This window comes from Entelurus aequoreus, linkage group LG16 (assembly GCF_033978785.1).
Source record: "Entelurus aequoreus isolate RoL-2023_Sb linkage group LG16, RoL_Eaeq_v1.1, whole genome shotgun sequence".
Classification (NCBI taxonomy): Eukaryota; Metazoa; Chordata; class Actinopteri; order Syngnathiformes; family Syngnathidae; genus Entelurus; species Entelurus aequoreus.
In genome coordinates, this window is record NC_084746.1 from 38,278,921 (window position 1) to 38,304,150 (window position 25,230).

General features: G+C 39.1%; 1 protein-coding gene across 1 annotated transcript in view; it reads left to right on the forward strand.

Moving 5' to 3' along the window:
- Window positions 1-316: 316 nt before the first annotated feature.
- The window catches only part of LOC133631361 (multidrug resistance-associated protein 1-like), a 124,838-nt gene continuing 99,924 nt past the window's right edge, over window positions 317-25,230 (forward strand). The window contains exon 1 of the mRNA XM_062023557.1: window positions 317-443. Coding sequence (XP_061879541.1) covers window positions 342-443 — 102 coding nt within the window. The 5' untranslated portion in view covers window positions 317-341. The remainder of the gene's footprint in view (window positions 444-25,230) is intronic.

The following is a 25,230-nucleotide window of genomic DNA, read 5'->3' on the forward strand; positions in this document are numbered from 1 at the left end:
GCTTGGCACGGTGCTTGGTGTGGCTCTGGAGGCTAAGTCTAGATCGGGGGTCGGCAACCCGCGGCTCTAGAGCCGCATGCGGCTCTTTAGCGCCGCCCTAGTGGCTCTCTGGAGATTTTTCAAAAATGTATGAAAAATGGAAAAAGATGAGGGGGGAAAAAAAAAAACAATTTTTTTGTTTTAGTATGGTTTCTGTAGGAGGACAAACATGACACAAACCTCCCTAATTGTTATAAATCACACTGTTTACATTAAACATGCTTCACTGATTCGAGTATTTGGCGAGCGCCGTTTTGTCCTACTAATATTGGCGGTCCTTGAACTCACCGTAGTTTGTTTATATGTATAACTTTCTCCGACTTTCGAGGACGTGTTTTATGCCACTTCTTTTTCTGTCTCATTTTGTCCACCACACTTTCAACTTTGTGTATGAGTGCACAAAGGTGAGTTTTGTTGATGTTATTGACTTGTGTGGAGTGCTAATCAGACATATTTGGTCACTGCATGACTGCAAGCTAATCGATGCTAACATGCTATTTAGGCTAGCTATATGTACATATTGCATCATTATGCCTCATTTGTAGGTATATTTGAGCTCATTTAGTTTCCTTTAAGTCCTCTTAATTCAATTTATATCTCACGACACATGTAATAGGGCTTTTAATTTATTGCGGCTCCAGACAGATTTGTTTTTGTATTTTTGGTCCAATATGGCTCTTTCAACATTTTGGGTTGCCGACCCCTGGTCTAGATAGATGGATAGATAATACTTTATTGATTCCTTCAGGAGAGTTCCCTCAGGAAAATTTAAATTCCAGCAGCAGTGTACAGAATTGAGATATCATTTAAAAGTAAAAAGTAAATAATGGGGGTGTAAATGTCTACCATGACATTTTCACTGTGTAAACTATGTCATGCCGGGTTGACGCAAACGCCACTACGGACAAAGTCCTTCACACACTCTCATAACAGACCAGCATAGACTTTATGCTACACAACAGCTGAAGTGCCTGATCTACTAAAACCCAAATAACACTTACTAAATAGCTGTTTTGATCCGCTGCCCGATCATATTTCTGTTTACGTTTTCAAGGCACTTGTGTTTTCTGTTAGTTTTGGACTCCTTGAGTGCCTGTTTGTACACCTGAGTTTGTTGCCATGGCTGCTTACTGTTTTCACCTGCCGCGTGTGTTTCCGACGCGCACCTGTTTGTCATCACTGTCATTATTATTTAAAGCCTGCCTTCCCAGTCAGTCGGTCTTGCTTCGTAGTTTGTTTCCTTACAACAGATGACGACTTTTGTTCCTGCTCTGAAACCTACGCTAAAGGCTCTGTTTACCTTCTAGGTCCCACGCTAGCTCCTTTTGTTTCTTCCTTAGGTGCTATGAGCCCGTTTTTGTTTGTTCAGTATTATTTATTTCTTAAATAAATAATTTCTTACCTGCAAGCTGCATCCCTGGGAGAACGATCATTCGCATCACTATGCGCCCTGGACGTCACAATAGCGTGTGCAAAATATAACACTGTTTGTACCGGGGTCGTACGGTATACCAGTATTAGTATAGTATCGCGGTATTAAATACTAAAAAACGGTACTATACTCTGTTTGAAAAGTACCGGTTCGCCATATTATTTTTTTTACATGCATGACGTCATGACATTGCAGGTTTTACAAGCAGAGGATCATGTTCGGCAGCGCGCACACAGAGTACTTACAAGCAGACACAGTGTGTAGACAGAAAAGGGAGAATGGACGCATTTTGGTCTAAAAACTAAAGATAAAGGTGAAGTTATAACACTGAAACACCATCAGTAAGAGGTACTTGGCTAGCTAGCTAGCGATTAATGTCCATCCGTAATCGGCAGTGTTTTAGTTACTTCTAAATTACTAATACTTGCCTCCATGGCGACAAATAAAGTACATTTCTTACATGTACCATTATCACTGCAGGACGAGGAATAGCTATACATGCTTTACTACACACCGTAGGAGGATACAATAGCTCACCGGTGTCACCGCTAACAAAAACTAGCACGCCTGAATGTAAAAAAATGCCATGGGTGGATCTACACCTGACATCCACTGTAATGATACCAAGTACAAGAGCGTATCTAGTCGATACAACTATGATTATATTGACATTTTTTATCGTCACAAAATTCATATAATGTTTATAAACTCAGGAAATATGTCCCTGGACACATGAGGACTTTGAATATGACCAATGTATGAACCTGTAACTACTTGGTATAGGATCGATACCTTCATTTGTGGTATCATCCAAAACAAAAGTATCAAACAACAGAAGAATAAGTGATTACTACATTTTAACAGAAGTGTAGATAGAACATGTTAAAACAGAAAATAAGCAGATATTAACAGTAAATGAGCAAGTAGATTAATAATCTATTTTTACAGTTTTTCCCTCATAATGTTGACAAAATAATAGAATGATAAATGACACAATATGTTACTGCATACGTCAGCAAATTAATTAGGAGCCTTTGTTTGTTTACTTACTACTAAAGACAAGTTGTCTAGTATGTTCACTATTTTATTTAAGGACTAAATTGCAATAATAAACATGTTTAATGTACCCTAAGATTTTTTGTTAAAATAAAGACAATAATGAAATTTTTTTGTGGTCCCCTTTATTTAGAAACGTATCAAAAAGTATCGAAAAGTATTGAAATACATTTTAGTACCGGTACCAAAATATTGGTATAGAGACAACACAAGTTTGTACCATTAGTGGGGGCGTTGTGGGTGACTTTCTAAGACAGCGGTTCTTAACCTGGGTTCGATCGAACCCTAGGGGTTCGGTGAGTCGGGGTCAGGGGTTCGGCAGAGGTCAAAACACACCTGACTCATCGTGTAAATAAAAACTTCTCCCTATCAGCATATTACGGATACAGCAACAGCAGAAGTCACACTGATTTGCAGGTGTGTCGTTTGTTGTGAGTTTATGCACTGTGTTGGTTTTGTTGTTTGAACAAGGATCATTTTGTGCACCAGTAAAAAAAACATGGTAACACTTTAGTATGGGGAACATATTCACAATTGATTAGTTGCTTAATAACATGCAAATTACTAACATATTGGCTCTTAACTAGTCATTATTAAGTCCTTATTAATGCCTTATTCGGCACGGCCTTATTATAACCCTAACCCTCTAACCCTGGCCCTAGCCCTCTAACCCTAACCAAATAACTCTAAAATAAGTCTTCCCCTAGTGTCCAAAAAACTCTAAATTAAGTCTTTGTTACTTACAATATGTTCCCCATACTAAAGTGTTACCAAAAACATATAACTTTGTCTTGAATTTGAAAAAAAACAACATTTTATTTTTCACTAAAGAAGGGCTCGGTGAATGCGAATATGCAACTGGTGGGGTTCGGTACCTCCAACAAGGTTAAGAAACACTGTTCTAAGATAATAAGAAATGCAAAAGTGGTGCAGCCCCATTTAAATTAGTTTTTTTGCGTGTATACCGACCACCATGGAGACACTTATTTCCAACCTATGGCGTTTTTGTCATGTTGTTGACATGCAGAACACAAATATAATATGTATTACCTTTTCTAGGCTATATTGCAGCGCCATCTAGATCAGTGATGTACCCACTGTGAACATTTTTTTAATTCAAGTAGCCCCTAATCAGAGCAAAGCATTTTTGTTTGAAAAAAAGACAGCACTATGTCATCAGTTTCTGATTTATTAAACTGTGTAACTGTGCAAAATATTGCTCATTTGTTGTGGTCTTTCTTGAACTATTTGGAAAAAAAATTTAAAAATAACTAAAAACGTGTTGAAAATTAAACAAGTGATTCAATTATAAATAAAGATTTCTACACACAGAAGTAATCATCAACTTAAAGTGCCCTCTTTGGGGATTGTAATAGAGATCCGTCTGGATTCATGAACTTAATTCTAAACATTTCTTCACAAAAAAAGAAATCTTTAAAGGCCTACTGAAACCCACTACTACCGACCACGCAGTCTGATAGTTTATATATCAATGATGAAATCTTAACATTATAACACATGCCAATACGGCCGGGTTAACTTATAAAGTGACATTTTAAATTTGCCGCTAAACTTCCGGTTCGAAACGCCTCTGAGGATGACGTATGCGTGTGACGTAGCCCGGCGAACACGGGTATGCCTTCCACATTGAAGCCGATACGAAAAAGCTCTGTTTTCATTTCATAATTCCACAGTATTCTGGACATCTGTGTTCGTGAATCTGTTTCAATCATGTTCATTGCATTATTGAGAAGGAAGCCGAGCAAGCAAAGAAGAAAGTTGTCGGTGCGAAATGGACGTATTTTTCGAACGTAGTCAGCCACAACAGTACACAGCCGGCGCTTCTTTGTTTACATTCCCGAAAGATGCAGTCAAGATGGAAGAACTCGGATAACAGAGACTCTAACCAGGAGGACTTTTGATTTGGATACACAGACGCCTGTAGAGAACTGGGACAACACAGACTCTTACCAGGATTACTTTGATTTGGATGACAAAGACGCAGACGTGCTACTGTGAGTATGCAGCTTTGGCTTTTTTTTGCGTATGTACGTAACTTTTTTAAAATATATAAGCTTTATGAACCTTGGGTTAGGTGAACGGTCTTTTGGGCTGAGTGATTGTGTGTGTTGATCATGTGTTTGAATTGTATTGGCGTGTTCTATGGAGCTAGGAGCTAGCAGAGGAGCTAGGAGCTAGCATAACACGTACCGTACCGTACGTGCGCGTCACGTACGTAACTTTTTAAAAATATATAAGCTTTATGAACTTTGGGTTAGGTGAACGGTCTTTTGGGCTGAGTGATTGTGTGTGTTGATCAGGTGTTTGAATTGTATTGGCGTGTTCTATGGAGCTAGGAGCTAGCAGAGGAGCTAGGAGCTAGCATAACAAACACGCAGGTGTTATTATGCAGGATTAATTTGTGGCATATTAAATATAAGCCTGGTTGTGTTGTGGCTAATAGAGTATATATATGTCTTGTGTTTATTTACTGTTGTAGTCATTCCCAGCTGAATATCAGGTACCGTGAGTATGCAGCCTTGGCTGCTAAACATTCGATAACTTGACCGTACGTGCGCGTCACGTACGTAACTTTTTAAAAATATATAAGCTTTATGAACTTTGGGTTAGGTGAACGGTCTTTTGGGCTGAGTGATTGTGTGTGTTGATCAGGTGTTTGAATTGTATTGGCGTGTTCTATGGAGCTAGGAGCTAGCAGAGGAGCTAGGAGCTAGCATAACAAACACGCAGGTGTTTTTATGCAGGATTAATTTGTGGCATATTAAATATAAGCCTGGTTGTGTTGTGGCTAATAGAGTATATATATGTCTTGTGTTTATTTACTGTTGTAGTCATTCCCAGCTGAATATCAGGTCACCCCCGGCTCTCACAGCATCTTCCCTATCTGAATAGCTTCAACTCCCCACTAGTCCTTCACTTGCACTTTACTCATCCACAAATCTTTCATCCTCGCTCAAATTAATGGGGAAATTGTCGCTTTCTCGGTCCGAATCTCTCTCACTTCATGCGGCCATCATTGTAAACAATAGGGAACTTTGCGTATATGTTCAACTGACTACGTCACGCTACTTCCGGTACGTGCAAGCCTTTTTTTTATCAGATACCAAAAGTTGCAATCTTTATCGTCGTTGTTCTATACTAAATCCTTTCAGCAAAAATATGGCAATATCGCGAAATGATCAAGTATGACACATAGAATAGATCTGCTATCCCCGTTTAAATAAAAAAAATTCATTTCAGTAGGCCTTTAACATCAATATTTATGGAACATGTCCACAAAAAATCTAGCTGTCAACACTGAATATTGCATTGTTGCATTTCTTTTCACAGTTCTTTTCGACAGACATTTAAAAAAAATCTTACGTACCCCTTGGCATACCTTCAAGTACCCCCAGGGGTACGCGTACCCCCATTTGAGAACCACTGATCTAGACAACAGAACCATCTTTTGGCAAGAAAATGCATATAGCAAGACATGTTTTTCATATAGCAGATATATCATCATGATATATCTCCCACTGTAAAGCAAAAATTAACCCAGCAGACACCAAAACAAATCATTTGAATTTGTTTTAATTAGGCATGTAGCAGTTATAGAATCATAAATATGTTGACACGCACACAGACGGAATGTTCTCTCTCCATCTTCTGTCTTTGCAGCGTGACGTCAACCTTTCTCACAGTGCATGACTGTGCCAGTTTGCACGCACATTTAAAACGTGCTAAATATAGACGCAAAACAGCAGCCGCAGAACAGTTTTAGTCTTGATAAATCACATCGCGAGTGCTAAATGTTTATATTTTTATCTGCTCCTCCCAGTATTGGGGACGTTCTGCTAATCAGAATATCGTCAGACACTTCCGATGGCCCTAAGCGCTCTGCTAACTAAGAACAAAACGTTTTTTGATTCAATTTGATAGCATGCATTTGATATTTTTGCAGTGTCAGGTAAAAAATAATAATTTTGGAATGAAGATTTCGGCCTAATATACTTTTTTAGTCTGAAAACATGGTGTTACTTAGATGTCCTCTGAAGGCTATGAGGTAATGGCAATGGCACAACAAACATGTAACGATAAGATTAGCTTCTGGCCATGCCGTTTGTTGACTGGCAAGACAGATGGAAGTGGAGCATCTGTATGGAGTAATGAAAGCAAACTGGTACCTTCAACTGTAGAAGAAAAGATAAACGTGCCGCAGGAGGCTTTGTATATATATGACAAATTAAATGGAGAAAAACATCAAAAGTTGACCTTCCAGTGGATTATGATCACATTGGTACCAAAGCCATTACTATTCCTTGACTCAGTGGAAATAATACTTGCCAAAAACATTCAGTAAACTGATGTTTCTGATATTGAAATTGCAACAGCTTAACTCAAATATGCAAGGAAAGGGATTTGTGACAACTTCCTGGCTGGCTGAGGATTTACCTAAATGGATAAATGCATTATTACCTGCTGGGGAGTATGTGATGTTTTAATGAGAAAGTGAGTCACAGTCACATATGTTACGTATTACACTTTTGTTTCTACCTCATTGCTGTTCACCTTTGAGCAGTGGTGGTCCGTCAGGGCCAGCAAGGCCTTCTCTTCTGGCCTAACATAACCAGAAATCATGATCATAATTAAAGATAAAAGTCATTTCTAATTGACTTTCCCTAAATATCTAAAAGTATTCATATTCTCTTCATGTCATATTATGCTCCTTCCAGTGCTGTTGTTTTTAGGTTACAGTTTGTATCCAATCAGAATTCAGCTAGCTTATGCTGCCATGTTGTACCAAATCTGCCTTCAAAATAAACAATGTCTGTGCACTGTAAGTGAACGGGCACATACAGTTGATAGATAATTGCCATATCCAATCAGATCACCAGTTTTTGTCAGTAAGGCCTTCTAGCTGGCCTCACGTTGAACATGACATTTACGCGTCCTAAGATTGGATACTCACTGGTTTGAGCCGTGGTGGTGCTATGCAGATCAGCAGAGCCACACCCGGGACCGTTAGCGGAGGAATTTGAGAACCCATACAGTTGATAGACAGTTGCGATAGCCAATCAGATCTCAAGTTGTTGACAGTAGTCTATCCAGGTATCCTGATGTTAATGAGACTGTTAAAGTTAAAGTTGAAGTACCAATGACTGTCACACACACACTAGGTGTGGTGAAATGTGTCCTCTGCATTTGACCCATCCCCTTGAGTAACCCCAGGGAGGTGAGGGGAGCAGTGGGCAGCAGCGGTGGCCGCGCCCGGGAATTCAACCCCCAATTCCAACCCTCTATGCTGAGTGCCAAGCACAAGCAGGGAGGTAATGGGTCCCATTTGTATAGTCTTTGGTATGACTCGGCCGGGGTTTGAACTCACAACCTACCGATCTTAGGGCGGACACTCTAACCACAAGGCCACTGAATAGGTGACTGTGATTGGATACTCACTTGTCATTCCATAGTGAGTATCCAATCACAAGTTGCAATTTACTGAAGCAGGAAGTGTTGCACCGTAGCCATACCGGGCTAGCAGAGAAATCACCAATACTCACTTCTTTAACCCACAACAAGGACAGTTGATTAGGTGGCAGATATATATATATTTGCAAGGCCATTTTCAAGAAGGATATTTAAAGTTAAAGTTAAAGTAGCCATGATTGTCACACATTTAAATGTCGGCCAACCCCGGAAGCTAGCTCAGATGTCTCGGCGATGAAATGGAGAAATACCCGCCACTTCCACTCGAATCAAGCATCTACGAGCCGTACCATTGGCTTATACGGCATCGAATGGGTGCTACAAATTGAGTTCAAATATTTAATTTCTTTATTTTTTAACGGTTAGTATATTTTTTTCAATTTTAATTTTGACAGTACCACATAAAATATGTTTTTAATTGCTTAATCAATAGTTTATTGATTTTTAAATGCACCAGAAAATAATCAATTTTGTACACTGTAAATGTGTTTCTGTATAGTATTTCTCCAGCAATGGTCATGTGGTGACATCAATGATGGTATTTTGAGAGGTAATCATTGGAGTGGGACATCACTGAAGGCCTAGGTGGGAAACGCACGGCCTGCCACTGCCTTTGAGGAACAAAACCGTCTCGGTTTGTCTTCTTTGTTTTTGTCAGAGGACTGCGGAAAATTGTGCTTTTGAATTCAAAAGGCGTTGAAATGTAATACATAGTCCTTACCTGTTATTGATTATTCTTCAAGCAGTTTAGACGGGGACTCTTTGGAGAATTCTGTAACCAAATTAAAAAGTAAAGAAGAAGAGGATACGAGATATATGACAGTTGCAGGAGTCTGTCATTCATTTTTCTTTTTTTTTCTTTTATTTATTTATTTCAGGCAATGACATAAAAAAGTACAAAGTTGACAACACATAATAATATAAATTGATATAGTGCAAAAGGTAATGTATAGTATGTAATGCATGATTGTCCAGTTTTGCCTGAAAGGGAGTGGGAAGAAGATAACTTATTTAATCCCACCCCCAGTTCTCCATTCAGTGATTATTCACATGAGTTTCACTCTTACTTTGTTCAAGGATTATAATACAGATGTTGTATCATAGTGGCATTACCACAGGTAACAATAATTATTACACTGTAACAATAATTTGTATCAACAATGTAGGAATAATGAATATACCAACAATGGTAATAGACAACATAGCAATAATGGTAATAGACAACATAGCAATAATGGTAAGGAAACATTGAGCACATGTTAACACTTTGAGACAAAGTACAGCAGCAGGTCAAATTAAAGACTCTCATCTCTATATTTGAACCAGACCCCATGTTTGTATAGTAGTTTAAATCAATTAATAGTTTGGCATTGCTTGTGTTGTAAGTCCAGTTTGTTCCATAGTTTTACTCCGCATACAGACACACAAAAACGTTTACGAGTGGTTTGAGCTCTCGGCAATAAGAAATATCCAAAGCCTCTCAAGTTATGAGCCTGCACTCGTCTTATAAAAAAACGTTGTAGATTAGGTGGCAATAATTTGTTAAATGCTTTATATAAGATTATTAATGTATTATATTTAACAAGGTCATCAAATTTGAGCAACTTTGATTGCATAAACAGATTATGAGTATGTTCTAAATAACCAACGTTGTGAATGATCCGCACTGCTCTTTTCTGTAGTATGATCAGAGGATGAATTGTGTTGTGGTAAGTATTCCCCCATACTTCAACACAGTATGTAAGGTATGGGAGTACCAAGGTGCAGTATAGAGTGCGGAGTGCATTTTCATTGAGGTATAGTTTTGCTTTGTTTATAATTGAGAGGCTTTTGGAGATTTTTGTTTTAATGTGTCTGACATGAGGTTTCCATGATAGTTTACTATCAATTATTACTCCCAAAAATTTATTCTCATTTACGATTTCAATTTGGGTACCATCAATACTTATTTTCTGTTCAGACGTTATGTTGTGATTTCCAAACATCACTATCTTAGTTTTATTTATATTCAAAGATAATTTATTTGTGTCCATCCATTTTTTTTACTATGTTTAGTTCTGTGTTTACTGTATTTATGAGCTCATTATAGTCATCACTACTGTAGAATATATTTGTGTTGTCTGCAAATAGTATACATTTCAGTACTTTGTATGTATTAAACATATCATTAATATATACATTAAACAGTTTTGGCCCCAACACGGACCCTTGGGGGACACCACAAACAATGCGTGTATCAATCAATCAATGAGTATCAGATAAAAATTGACCCATTTTAACAAACGGTACCCTCCCTGTTAAATAACTTTTTAACCAGTCACCAGCCAGCCCCCTAATTCCATATCTCCCCATTTTATCTAGTAGAATTGAATGATTAATGGTATCAAAGGCTTTCTTTAGATCAATAAAAATACCAACTGCATATCTTTTATGCTCCAGTGCATTAGTAATTTCTTCAATGGCTGCAGTTATCGCCATTGAGGTTGTTCGTTTGGACCTAAAGCCATACTGACCGTCATTGATTATATGATGCTTCTCAAGAAAAGATTCAAGTCGAGAGTTAAATAGTTTCTCTAAGATTTTTGAGAACTGAGGCAAAAGAGAGACTGGTCTGTAATTGGTGAAAGCGTGTTTGAATATCCTTGTTTGATTAGACTATTCAAAACATCCCAAGTTCCTTTTATATTGTTTTTGTTTTCATATAGTTTTTTTTTAATAATATAACCGTTTGCTTGTTCTTATAATATCAGTTAATTCATTTTTGTACTTCTTGTATCGTTGTTCAACTTCTTTTGTTTTTATTTTGATGAAACGTTTGTAGAGATTGTTTTTCTTTTTAAAGGCATTAATTATCCCTTTTGTGATCCAAGGGCTATTTTTATTTCTTACTTTTATAAAATATTCTTTCATGGGGCAATGTTTATTATGCAGGGAAGTAAAGATGTCTAAAAAATTACAATAAGCACTGTCCACATTTGGTTCTCTGTATACTGAAGTCCAATCCTCAACTGCTAAACTATTGTTTAGGGCACAGATTGTTTACTTTAGTTGTTATTCGTTTAGAGATTTTTGCCATAGTGTCTTTGGTTTTCTTGAGATGACAGTCATATAAAGTAAAAACAGGTAAATGGTCAGTGATATCACATATAAATAGGCCACTGGTGACTTGATTTCCCATAATGTTAGTAAAAATGTTGTCAATGATTGTGGCACTATGTGTTGTTATTCTGCTTGGTTTGGTTATGGTTGGATATAGAGACAAGCTGTACATTGTGTCAATTAAGTCATCAACATGTTTTTGTTTGGTTGAGTTTAACAAATCAATGTTAAAATCACCACAGAAAAAGATGAATGTATGGTTCACAGAGGAAAATAGTTTACCCATCCACTCATTGAAAGTTTCTATGCTTGAACCAGGTGCCTGATATATACAACTCATGAAGATATGTGTCTTTTTGTCATTTAGGATTTCCACTGTTAAACATTCAAATAATCCATTGATTGCTATGGTCATGTTTGTTAAAACTTTAAAATGTAACAGATTTATGAATGCGACCCCTCCTCCTATTTTATTTATTCTGTTTATGTATCTTAATTCATAGCCATTCAGACTAAATTCAATACCTTTATCATTGTTGAACCAGGTTTCAGTAATTGCAATAATGGTAAATGGATGACTAAATTCTTTCAAGTAATCCTTGATAGCCTCAAAGTTAGTGTACATGCTTCGACTATTGAAATGTATTATTGACAGACTATCTTCTGATTTTACACTGTTTTCATATTGTTCACAGGTAAAATAATTACAGTTTTTTACAATAGCAGAGAAAAAATTATTATCAGGGTCGATCTCCATATCAGTCTCTATTGTGGCGTGCTCTTGATACTCACACATGTCCAGTTCTTTTTGTTGGTGTTGTAGGATCTTCTGTAACATGTCCATATCAATACTTGGTGTGGTCTGTGTTCTTGGTGTGGGTAGCATTTAGATGATGTAAAGGTCACAAAGCTACATTGATACTGCATTAATGTCAATACTTGTCAAGATCTTCTATGTTCCTTATCACCAAGACTTTTGCTTCCTCCGGCGTCCCATTTCATTTAATGAAGATCTTACAGTTCGTTACCCAGGTTTGTTGAATCTTGCTTTGCCTTTTAAAGGCCTACTGAAACCCACTACTACCGACCACGCAGTCTGATAGTTTATATATCAATGATGAAATCTTAACATTATAACACATGCCAATACGGCCGGGTTAACTTATAAAGTGACATTTTAAATTTGCCGCTAAACTTCCGGTTCGAAACGCCTCTGAGGATGACGTAAGCACGTGACGTAGACCGGCGAACACGGGTATGCCTTCCACATTGAAGCCAATACGAAAAAGCTCTGTTTTCATTTCATAATTCCACAGTATTCTGGACATCTGTGTTCGTGAATCTGTTGCAATCATGTTCATTGCATTATGGAGAAGGAAGCTGAGCAAGCAAAGAAGAAAGTTGTCGGTGCGAAATGGACGTATTTTTCGAACGTAGTCAGCAACAACAGTACACAGCCGGCGCTTCTTTGTTTACATTTCCGAAAGATGCAGTCAAGATGGAAGAACTCGGATAACAGAGACTCTAACCAGGAGGACTTTTGACTTCGATACACAGACGCCTGTAGAGAACTGGGACAACACAAACTCTTACCAGGATTACTTTGATTTGGATGACAAAGACGCAGACGTGCTACTGTGAGTATGCAGCTTTGGCTTCTAAACATTTGATCGCTTGACCGTATGTGCGCAACTTTTTTTTGCGTATGTACGTAACTTTTTAAAAATATATAAGCTTTATGAACCTTGGGTTACGTGAACGGTCTTTTGGGCTGAGTGATTGTGTGTGTTGATCAGGTGTTTGAATTGTATTGGCGTGTTCTATGGAGCTAGGAGCTAGCATAGGAGCTAGCATAACAAACACGCAAGTGTTTTTATGCAGGATTAATTTGTGGCATATTAAATATAAGCCTGGTTGTGTTGTGGCTAATAGAGTATATATATGTCTTGTGTTTATTTACTGTTGTAGTCATTCCCAGCTGATTATCAGGTCACCCCCGGCTCTCACAGCATCTTCCCTATCTGAATAGCTTCAACTCCCCACTAGTCCTTCACTTGCACTTTACTCATCCACAAATCTTTCATCCTCGCTCAAATTAATGGGGAAATTGTCGCTTTCTCGGTCCGAATCTCTCTCACTTCATGCGGCCATCATTGTAAACAATAGGGAACTTTGCGTATATGTTCAACTGACAACGTCACGCTACTTCCGGTAGGTGCAAGCCTTTTTTTTATCAGATACCAAAAGTTGCAATCTTTATCGTCGTTGTTCTATACTAAATCCTTGCAGCAAAAATATGGCAATATCGCGAAATGATCAAGTATGACACATAGAATAGATCTGCTATCCCCGTTTAAATAAAAAAAATTCATTTCAGTAGGCCTTTAAGTTGTCGTGCGATCCCTGCGATGTCAGCATTTTTCCTGGTCAAATGTTAATTTATGAAAATATCTGTACCTTTGAGTTTGCATCCTTGCCTTAATAGTGCGATTTTCTTTTTTCTGTTTGCGAATCTCATGATGACAGCTGGTGGTCTCTGGTTCCTCATGGGCAGTGGGTGACAAGCCTCGATGTGCTCTAGGTCCATCTCTATTCCCCTGCTCTGGAGATAGGAAACCACCTGCTGCTCCACCGACTGTATCTCTTGCATGCTGGGCTCCCCGCTGTCCGCGGCGACCGCACGCGCGTAGGAGCGCAGCTTGATCTTGATCCCGGTGATGACCACATCATTCATGCGGGAGTATTGCTCCAGCTCATCCACTCGCCGCTCCAGGTCCACAATGCGCCGGTCTTTTTCCACGTTCTGGAGGCGTAGTTGTTTTACCTCCTCCAGCAGGCCCAAAAGCTGCTCCTGGTGGTCTCTTACCGCAGTCATATCGCCGCATAGGGAGTGGAGTGTGAGCCTCATCTCTTCGAACTCCTCCTATGTCGGGCTTTTCCTCGGTGCGGGCATTACGATGGTCTATCTGCCGACGCATCCAGCAACAGAAGAAAAAATCCCACCTCCGTATCTCAGGCTAATAATGCTAGCCGGCTTCGGTGTGCTAGTCCGCAGCACCGATCGACACAAGCTGCAAAGTGTCACGGCACAGGTGACATAGCGAAGCCAAAAAAGCACAAAAAAGTACAAAAAGATGTGCTGGCTTTGCACAAGGCGATCGCCAAACTCGACAAGCCCCACGTCGAAAACAGCCAGCCAGACGTGTGCGAACTCCAAACAGGAAGTGTTGTGTGAAACAGGAAACCATGTGACGTGAGACAGGAAACCATGAGGGATTACAGACAGTTGAGGTAAAATATTTGTGTGCAGTCGGAAAATAAGTCTGTGTATCGCCAACTTAGGTTGTCAAAAGTGTCAACACTTCGATACCAACATGAACAATTACATTGATACCAGCTTTTTTCAGTATCGTCAGTACCAAATACTGTACAACAATTCAACGTATTTTCCAAGCGATCACGAAAGGCGAATTATTTGGCACGCAAGTGACAGCAGAGATCCGCTACCACAAGCCCGGGAAGTGTGCTCCTCGACAGAGTTGCTACTCAACCCTTATAACTTCTAAAAGTGCTACGAAGACACACAGGGGTCACCAACCTTTTCGAAACCAAGAGCTACTTCTTGGGTACTGATTAATGCGAAGGGCTACCAGTTTGATACACACTTAAATCAATGGCCAGAAATAGCCAATTTGCTCAATGTACCTTTAATTCTATGTTATTATTAATAATTAATGATATTTATCTTTGTGGAAACACTCATCATCTTAATGATTTCTCACAATAAATATACAGTATATAGAAACAGATAAATATCAATATGCAACACTTTATTTTTATATTTTCTCTAAGTGCACATTTTTCAAATTGAACATTTTCAAATGATCACTTTTAAGACAGTCTTGTGAAATCACAATATCCCATTTTAACTTGCTGGCCACTAACATTTTTGAACAAATCATGAATTACTTTGCACCATGTTTGTACAAATAATAACTCATGTAAAATACAAAAGTCAACTCTCAAATTTTTAAATAAATCATGTCACACTTTGAACTGGACACCAAATCTGTTATCTGTTTCTTTGTCAGTTAGTGAAGACCATTAAGTCTTTAAAATATTTTCTTGGATTTTAAATTTTTTTTTGAGTTTTGTCTCTCTTAGAATTAAAAATGTCGAGCAAAGCGAGACCAGCTTGCTAGTAAATAAATAACATTTAAAAAATAGAGGCAGCTCACTGGTAAGTGCTTGTCAAGTGTTTTGCTTTTTTCACTTTGCTTATCCCACACTTGAAGGGATGTACCAATGCTGAATGTGGCTTCTGGATTTCACTCAAAAGACCAGACCGTAGTTACTTTTTTCCTTTTATTTTCCTTTAGTTTGCAAGTTTTTCCAACGAAGAAACAGCTTCTTTTTTCTTCTTTAGTCTTTTTAGCAGTCTTTAGCAGTGTTAGTAGACTTTAGTTTCTTTAGCTGTCATTAGCTGTCTTTAGTAGCCTTTAGCTTCTTTAGTCGGTGAAAAACTTTTAAGGACAAAACACCACAAGATTAACATGCTGTAAAAAAATCAATCAATTATCAATCCCATAATTTACAATTATTAATCAGGCTATCAAACAATTAACAATTAAACAAGTGCAAGAAAATGGATTAATATTTTCCCTTTAAGTTAATTCAGATTTTAAATACATTGTCTCAACATAAATGCATCAAGATACATATACAATACATTTAACACCAGAAACACAATAGATAAATGCAGCAGAAAACCCAATATGCAAATACATAAATACCTAACCAATTAACCACCTATTTTAGATACATATTTAAAATCCATATCCAATATAAATATATTATTAATTTAGCAGTGAAACACTCAATCTTAAACGCTGTCTGCTGGTAGAAAAAATACCCCTTTTCCATGCCCTCACTAGCAGCCAATGATCCAACACAGTTAAATCCAACACTTTAAAGATTGATTGATTGATTGAGACTTTTATTAGTAGGTTGCACAGTGAAGTACATATTCCGTACAATTGACCACTAAATGGTAACACCCGAATAAGTTTTTCAACTTGTTTAAGTCGGGGTCCACTTAAATTGATTCATGATACAGATATATACTATCATATATACTATCATCATAATACAGTCATCACACAAGATAATCACATTGAATTATTTACATTATTTACAATCAGGAGTGTGGAGGGGGGGTGGGGGGGGGGGATATGGACATCAAGTAGTGGACATAGAGAGAGAGAGAGAGAGAGAGATCAGAAGGCATAAGAAAAAGAATCTGCATTTGATTGTTTACATTTGATTATTAGCAATCCGGGGAGGGTGTTAGTTTAGGGTTGTAGCTGCCTGGAGGTGAACTTTTATAGCGGTTTTGAAGGAGGATAGAGATGCCCTTTCTTTTATACCTGTTGGGAGCGCATTCCACATTGATGTGGCATAGAAAGAGAATGAGTTAAGACCTTTGTTAGTTCGGAATCTGGGTTTAACGTGGTTAGTGGAGCACCCCCTGGTGTTGTGGTTATGGCGGTCATTTACGTTAAGGCCTACTGAAATGATATTTTTTTATTTAAACGGGAATAGCAGATCCATTCTGTGTCATACTTGATCATTTCGCGATATTGCCATATTTTTGCTGAAAGGATTTAGTAGAGAAAATCGCCGATAAAGTTTGCAACTTTTGCTCGCTGATAAAAAAAAGCCTTGCCTGTACCGGAAGTAGCGTGACGTCACAGGAGCTAGTATTCCTCACAATTCCCCATTGTTTACAATGGAGCGAGAGAGATTCGGACCGAGAAAGTGACGATTACCCCATTAATTTGAGCGAGGATAAAGGTTCGTAGATGAGGAACGTTACAGTGAAGGACTTGAGAGGCAGTGATGGACGTATCTTTTTTCGCTCTGACCGTAACTTAGGTACAAGCTGGCTCATTGGATTCCACACTCCTTTTTCTATTGTGGATCACGGATTTGTATTTTAAACCACCTCGGATACTATATCCTCTTGAAAATGAGAGTCGAGCACGCGAAATGGACATTTAAAGTGACTTTTATCTCCAAGACAATACATTGACAATACTACTGAGCTAACGTGCTAGCATCGTTCTCAAATGAAGATAGAAACAAAATAAATAAACCCCTGACTGGAAGGATAGACAGAAGACCAACAATAATATTAAACCATGTACATGTAACTACACGGTTAAAAATTCTCAGCCTGGTAAGGCTTAACTATGCTGTTGCTAACGACGCTAAGGCTAATTTAGCAACTTAGCAACCGGACCTCACAGAACTATGTACTCTCTCCTTTTTCTATTGTGGATCACGGATTTGTATTTTAAACCACCTCGGATACTATATCCTCTTGAAAATGATAGTCGAGCACGCGAAAAGAACATTTAAAGTGACTTTTATCTCCAAGACAATACATCGGTGACACTTAGCTACTGAGCTAACGTGCTAGCGTCGTTCTCAAATGAGGATAGAAACAAAATAAATAAACCCCTGACTGGAAAGATAGACAGAAGACCAACAATAATATTAAACCATGTACATGTAACTACACGGTTACAAATTCTCAGCCTGGTAAGGCTTAACTATGCTGTTGCTAACGACGCTAAGGCTAATTTAGCAACTTAGCAACCGGACCTCACAGAACTATGATCAAACATTAGCGCTCCACCTACGCCAGCCAGCCCTCATCTTCCCATCAACAGCCGTGCTCACCTGCATTCCAGCGATCAACGGCGCGACGAAGGACTTAATCCGTGGGTTTGGCGGCAAGCATCGGCTAGGCGTCAGGGTAAGTAGTCCTTGTTGTGTTGCTGTAAGTATTGTAATGCCCCGCAGTGGAGAAGGAGTCACACAGACGAGGATGCGCTGCTCAATCGCTTTATTAACAAGCGGTAACTGGTTGTAGTTCAAAAAGTAACGCACACACATACACGAGCTGCTGTTAGCCAAAACTCACGCTCACACACACTCAAGTTCTCCGCCAACTCACTCGCGCATGTGCGTTCCCCAAACCCTTAAAGACACAGTACACTAATGCAAATATCACAGATATTACAGTATTGTACTTAGCCGCTAAGACACCGATCGATCCCACCTACAACGTTCTTCTTTGCAGTCTCCATTGTTCATTAAACAAATTGCAAAAGATTCACCAACACAGATGCCCAGAATACTGTGGAATTTTGTCGAAGAAAACAAGAGGCTTTTCTATCGGGTCCGATGGGGTCCAACCACTTCCGTTGCTTTTGTGACGTCACGCGCATAAATCATATCCAAAGGAGTTTTTCAACCGGAAGTGTGGCGGGAATTTTAAAATTGCACTTTATAAGCCGTATTGGCATGTGTTGCAATGTTAAGATTTCATCATTGATATATAAACTATCAGACTGCGTGGTTGGTAGTAGTGGGTTTCAGTAGGCCTTTAAGTTGAGCGACTTCACCCTCCTGATGAAGCAAACTGCTCCAACATTTATCAAACTAAACAAAGAATATCAACACTTCCTTACTAAACAACAGTTACACAAAACACTGTGTGTATTTAGCCTCCAGACTAAGCACGCTACATGCACACACCCCCCATCTCACCAGCGCAACAGGTGCGCCACACCCACAAAGAGAAATAAAGTCCAATCTTACCGGCTGTCCGTTCAGCTTTTGGTTATAGTACACTTTTGGCACAACTCTGTGTTATCTGTAATGAACCAAAGCTTTCTGCACTCTGCGCTGGCGTCTTTTGTACTCCTTGATTGGACACAGCTGTCTAATTACCGGGCTCGCGCACCAGCAGACGAGACGGGAGCGCGCCGTGTTATACCTGCGCGTGAACGTAAACTGATAATGCCGAATTATATACATTTCCTGGGGTTGCCTAGGTGAATAGGGATGTGGATATGCTCTAAAATAAAATATAATTTTATTAAGTGGGGTTTGGCTGGTTGCCAAGCAGCCGCAGTTACGCGCCCGCGCATCAGCTGACGAGAGTGCTGCTATTTGAGCTATTTTTAGAACAGGCCAGCGGGCGACTCATCTGGTCCTTACGGGCGACCTGGTGCCCGCGGGCGCCGCGTTGGTGACCCCTGGCTTAGAGTGACTCTTCAGTCGTTTGACAAAACTGTGCCTATACGGTGCAATAGGTAAACCAGTGGTGTTCAAAATGCGGCCTGGGGGATCATTTGCAGAATGGTGCTTTGAAAAATACCCCAAAACAAACCTTTTTAATCTCTCAACCCTAACTGTAACACAACCTCTAAAGTTACCTAAATTCCAGAGTATAAGACGATACTTTTTCCCTATGATTTTTATGTAATTTTCTTCGCTAACGGCCATAACATTGTGTGTTCGACAAATTGTTTTCATTAAACACAATCGGAGACACTGTTGTTTGTGTTACGGTGCCACCTTTTGGACGAGTTCGCTCACTGTAGGTGCTGCCGGGTGAACGTCTACAGTATTTCCTTCCGTTTAGTGCTTTGAACCAGAAGTACAGGTCCAGTTCCGTCTTCTAGTCGTCCATAGCATTTCTACTCGTATGGATTCTTCATTCATCACTCTAAGCAAAGTTTGTTCGTTTTACAATATAACCAAAACTATTCATACTTACTAAACCCTCCAATGTGTGATGTCTGTTGGAGGGGTTTTCATGCATATTTGTACGTGCTAGTGACATGAAGCTAGTCTCGTTAGCATTAGCTAATATGCTGACACGTTTAGGATTGTGTGTGTTAGTGTTATTTACAATCCCATTCTTTTTGCGTTGTTCCAGTTTCACAAATTCCTCAGTGAATTCACCAAAATGTCCTTGTGGAGTTATTGAGCCTGTAGTGCTAATTAGAGAGCTAGCTTCTGTAATCTGTGGTACTACATTTCCCCAAGGTGGGCAGATGTGTTATCTAATTTTCACAATATTTTTGCTGTTTTATGCAGATCAATTACTTCTTTTTTTTTTTCTTAGTGATCATATTCTTATTTCAGTGCATGCTGCATGGATTTCAGTGATATAATTCAGACCTTTTCAGGGGTATCTACAGTCGTGATCAAAAGTTTACATACACTTGTAAAGAACATGATGTCATGGCTGTCTTGAGTTTCCAATAATTTCTACAACTCTTATTTTTTGTGATAGAGTGATTGGAGCACATACTTGTTGGTCACAAAAAACATTCATCAAGTTTGGTTCTTTCATTAATTTATTATGGGTCTACTTAAAATGTGACCACATCTGCTGGGTCAAAAGTATACATACAGCAATGTTAATATTTGGTTACATGTCCCTTGGCAAGTTTTACTGCAATAATCGCTTTTTGTAGCCATCCACAAGCTTCTGGCAAGTTTCTGCTTGAATTTTTGACCACTCTTGACAAAATTGACATTTTCTGACATGGACTTGTTTCTTCAGCATTGTCCACACATTTAAGTCAGGACTTTGGGAAGGCCATTCTAAAACCTTAATTCTAGCCTGATTTAGCCATTCCTTTACCACTTTTGACGTGTGTTCGGGGTCATTGTGTCACAGTCCATGCATGTGTCTGTCTGGGTGTGGTCATGTGTGGGCGGAGTTTGGGTTCCTGGCTTCCCAGTCTGGCACACCTGGCGCTGATCAGCCCACTCACCTGCCTGCCATCGGCTAATCACTTTCACTCCACAAAAGCCCTGGCCTCCTCACACGACGATGCCAGATCGTTTCCCAGCTCTCCAAGTGGAAACGCTTCTCGACAGTTCTCGCAGCATTTTGACGATCTTGTTGATCTTTTGTTTGTGCCTTTGCTCTTGGTAGCTTGTTCCTCGACTCGGCGCCTTTCCCACCTCCCTCGTATGCCTGAATTAAACCCTTTGGACTTTTTATCTGCCTCTCTTGTCGGCTTTTGGGTCCGCCAGCTTGTTAAATCGTGACACATTGTCCTGTTGGAACACCCAACTGCGCCCAAGACCCAACCTCCGGGCTGATGATTTTAGGTTGTCCTGAAGAATTTGGAGGTAATCCTCCTTTTTTTATTGTCCCATATAAAACACCAGTTCCATTGGCAGCAAAACAGGCCCAGAGTATAATACTACCATCACCATGCTTGACGGTAGGACAGGTGTTCCTGGGATTAAAGGCCTTTTCTCCTCCAAACATTGCTGGGTATTGTGGCCAAACAGCTCAATTTTTGTTTCATCTGACCACAGAATTTTCCTCCAGAAGGTCTTATCTTTGTCAATGTGATGTCAGATGAAACAAAGATTTAGCTGTTTGGCCACAATACCAAGCAATTTATTTTGAGGAGAAAAGGTGAGTCCTTTAATCCCAGAAACACCACGCCTACCGTCAAGTATGGTGGTGGTAGTATTATGCTCTGGGCCTGATGGCTACAAAAAGCGCCTTATTGCAGTAAAACTTGCCAAGGGACATGTAACCAAATATTAACATTGTTGTATGTATACTTTTGACCCAGCAGATGTGGTCACATTTTAAGTAGACCCATAATAAATTCATAAAAGAACCAAACTTCATGAATGTTTTTTATGACCAACAAGTATGTGCTCCAATCACTCTATCACAAAAAAATAAGAGTTGTAGAAAGTATTGGAAACTCAAGACAGCCATGACATTATGTTCTTTACAAGGTGTATGTAAACTTTTGATCGCGACTGTATATGAGGTCGTGCAATTGTCTGCTAATCCAAATGACTCACACACACACACACACACACACACACACACACACACACACACACACACACACACACACACACACACACACACACACACACACACACACACACACACACACACACACACACACACACACACACACACACACACACACACACACACAGTGTCAGAGGATACCGGCCATGGTCACCCTCTCGGTGGGATGCTTGAAAAATTGGCATTCAGAAAGCATGGAGCATCCAAAGGCCAGGGAGAGGACAAACAAAGCCTGCCAGATGAAAAAAGAAACTCACACAGCAGTCAAGGATGAAGAGATTGAAGGTGTTAATAATTGATATCTTAAATATACAGTATATGTGTGTGTGTGTGTGTGTGTGCTGTCAGGATTATTGAACAAATAATAATCTCGGAGCAAATTTGTATTTATTTTTTCCAGGAGTTGGTGACAAAAATGGACGACAATCGCATTTGGTCTAAATTTACCGTCTTGATTCATTTTTGGAAAAACATTATTTAAAACAAAAGGATATCAATAAAATAATAACTTGTAAAAAATCCCGAAACCAGTGAAGTTGTCACGTAGTGTAAATGGTAAATAAAAACAGAATACAATGATTTGCAAATCCTTTTCAATTTATATTCAATTGAATAGACTGCAAAGACAAGATATTTAATGTTCCCACTGAGGAACTTAATTTTTTTTTGCAAATAATCATTAACTTAGAATTGAATGGCAGCAACACATTGCAAAAAAAGTTGTCAGAGGGGCATTTTACCACTGTGTTACATGGCCTTTCCTTTTAACAACACTCAGTAAACGTTTGGGAACTGAGGAGACACATTTTTGAAGTGGAATTCTTTCCCATTCTTGTTTGATGTACAGCTTAAGTTGTTCAACAGTCTCCCTTCTGCTATTTTAGGCTTCATATTGCAATACACATTTTCAATGGGAGACAGGTCTGGACTACAGGCAGGCCAGTCTAGTACCCGCACTCTTTTACTATGAAGCCACGTTGTTGTAACGCGTGGCTTGGCATTGTCTTGCAGAAATAAGAAAAAGACGTTGCTTGGATGGCAACATATGTTGCTCCAAAACCTGTATGTACCTTTTTAGCCTTAATGGTACCTTCACAGATGTGTAAGTTACCCATGCCTTGGGCACTAATACACCCCCATACCATCACAGATGCTGGCTTTTCAACTTTGCGCCTAGAACCGTCCGGATGGTTCTTTTCCTCTTTGTTCCGGAGAACAGTCTACAGTTTCCAAATACAATTTGAAATGTGGACTCGTCAGACCACATAACACCTTTCCACTTTGTATCAGTCCATCTTAGATGAGCTCAGGCCCAGCGAAGTCGGCGGCGTTTCTGGGTGTTGTTGATAAATGGCTTTTGCTTTGCATAGTAGAGTTTTAACTTGCACTTACAGATGTAGCGACCAACTGTAGTTACTGACAGTGGATTTCTGAAGTGTTCCTGAGCCCATGTGGTGATATCCTTTACACACTGATGTTGCTTTTTGATGCAGTACCGCCTGAGGGATTGAAGGTCCATAATATCGTTGCTTAAGTGCAGTGATTTCTCCAGATTCCCTGAACATTTTGATGATATTACAGACCGTAGATGGTAAAATCCCTAAATTCCTTGCAATAGCTGGTTGAAAAATGTGTTTTTAAACTGTTTGACAGTTTGCTCAGGCATTTGTTGACAAAGTGGTGACCCCCGCCCCATCCTTGCTTGTGAATGACTGAGCATTTAATGAAAGCTGCTTTTACACCCAATCATGGCACCCACCTGTTCCCAATTAGCCTGTTCACCTGTGGGATGTTCCAAATAAGTGTTTGATGAGCATTCCTCAACTTTCTCAGTCTTTTTTGCCACTTGTGCCAGCTTTTTTGAAACATGTTGCAGGCATCAAATTACAAATAAGCTAATATTTGCAAAAATATCAAAGTCTACCAGTTGGAACATTAAATATCTTAAAATAAGTTGAAAAGGATTTGTAAATCATTGTATTCTGTTTTTATTTACCATTTACACAACGTGACAACTTCGCTGGTTTTGGGTTTTGTGGATAGGATACCGTAATTTCAGCTGCTCCACAGTTATGTGAAGACTCTGTTTCAGCGGATCTCTCTGTGGTGGCACCTCACTTCAGGAAACTGGTGTGTAAGTGACAAGAAGAAAAGCTCTGAGTCACGCGGGTTTCATGTATAAATCTTCATGTAGGACGACTAATGTTTTTAAAACTTTTGTTCCACGTAAAATACATTCTTATATTTGGGTCAATATGATTGATGATATGCTTGGTATGCATGCACTGTAAAGAAATATCGCAAAAACTACGACACAAAATTGTCAAATAGCAACAGTGAAACCCCGTAAAATCTAAAATAGTGTGTAACAGTAGTAAATGCAGTGGATAGAAACAGTGGATAACCTGAATTATTATGTTTACAATATGTAGAAACACATGACTTTACTGTGAAAATAATGAAAAATTGCACAATGAATTAGCAAATGTCGCAAGCAAACAAATACTCTAATATTTACTGTATTATTATTTTGTCTAAAATTAAGATTTTGAAGATTGTACATTCAAATGTACAGTATACCTTAACTGTTTTAGGGATTTGTGTTAAAACATTAGCTTATTTAACTTTTCCCTAACAACATGTTTTCTTGTATTTTTGTGCCAAGTGCTTATAGACATGGAGGGGTTATGTCTATGTGCTTCATTGCAAACTGCATTGAAATGAACCACGTTGTGTTGAAGTGTGTTGGAACTGGTTGCGAGCAGCTATTTAACAGATACGCAGCATTTAAGGCAATTTTTGTAGAGCTCACTTGAAGCAACATGTTGCGGAAAACCGTGTTGTGAGTTGTCCAGTGAAAGGTTGTACAAATACTTTCAAGTTCATATTCTTAATGTACCGCTCATGTGTCTCAGAAACACGGGCATTTCACAGATACTAGTATTGGTGACAGGGCAGCGGTTAATGCTCGTGCCTCACAGCGAGGAGATCCTGGGTTCGATTCCTGTGTGGAGTTTGCATGTTCTCCCCGCAACCTAGGGATAGGCTGATTGGCAACACTACAATCGGCCCTAATTTGTTTTACGGTGAATTTCTGGCAACCACAGCTGCCAGTATTTTACTGTACATTCTATAGTTTTTTTTGTAAAAAGGTTTGCAATATTTTCGTTTTTTCATACTCATTTCATAAGTAAAAACAGTCATCAATTGTAAAATTAAAGGATTCAACGTCAATAAATCCTAATGACCATTACTTTGTGACTCAATTTTTAATGGTGAATTCCTGGCAACCACAGCTTCTGGTATTTTACCGCAAATTGTGAAGATTTTTTTTTAGAATGTGGGATCAGAAATTTTTTAGCTATTTCTGTGTCGTTTCCATTTCGCTGATCTTTGG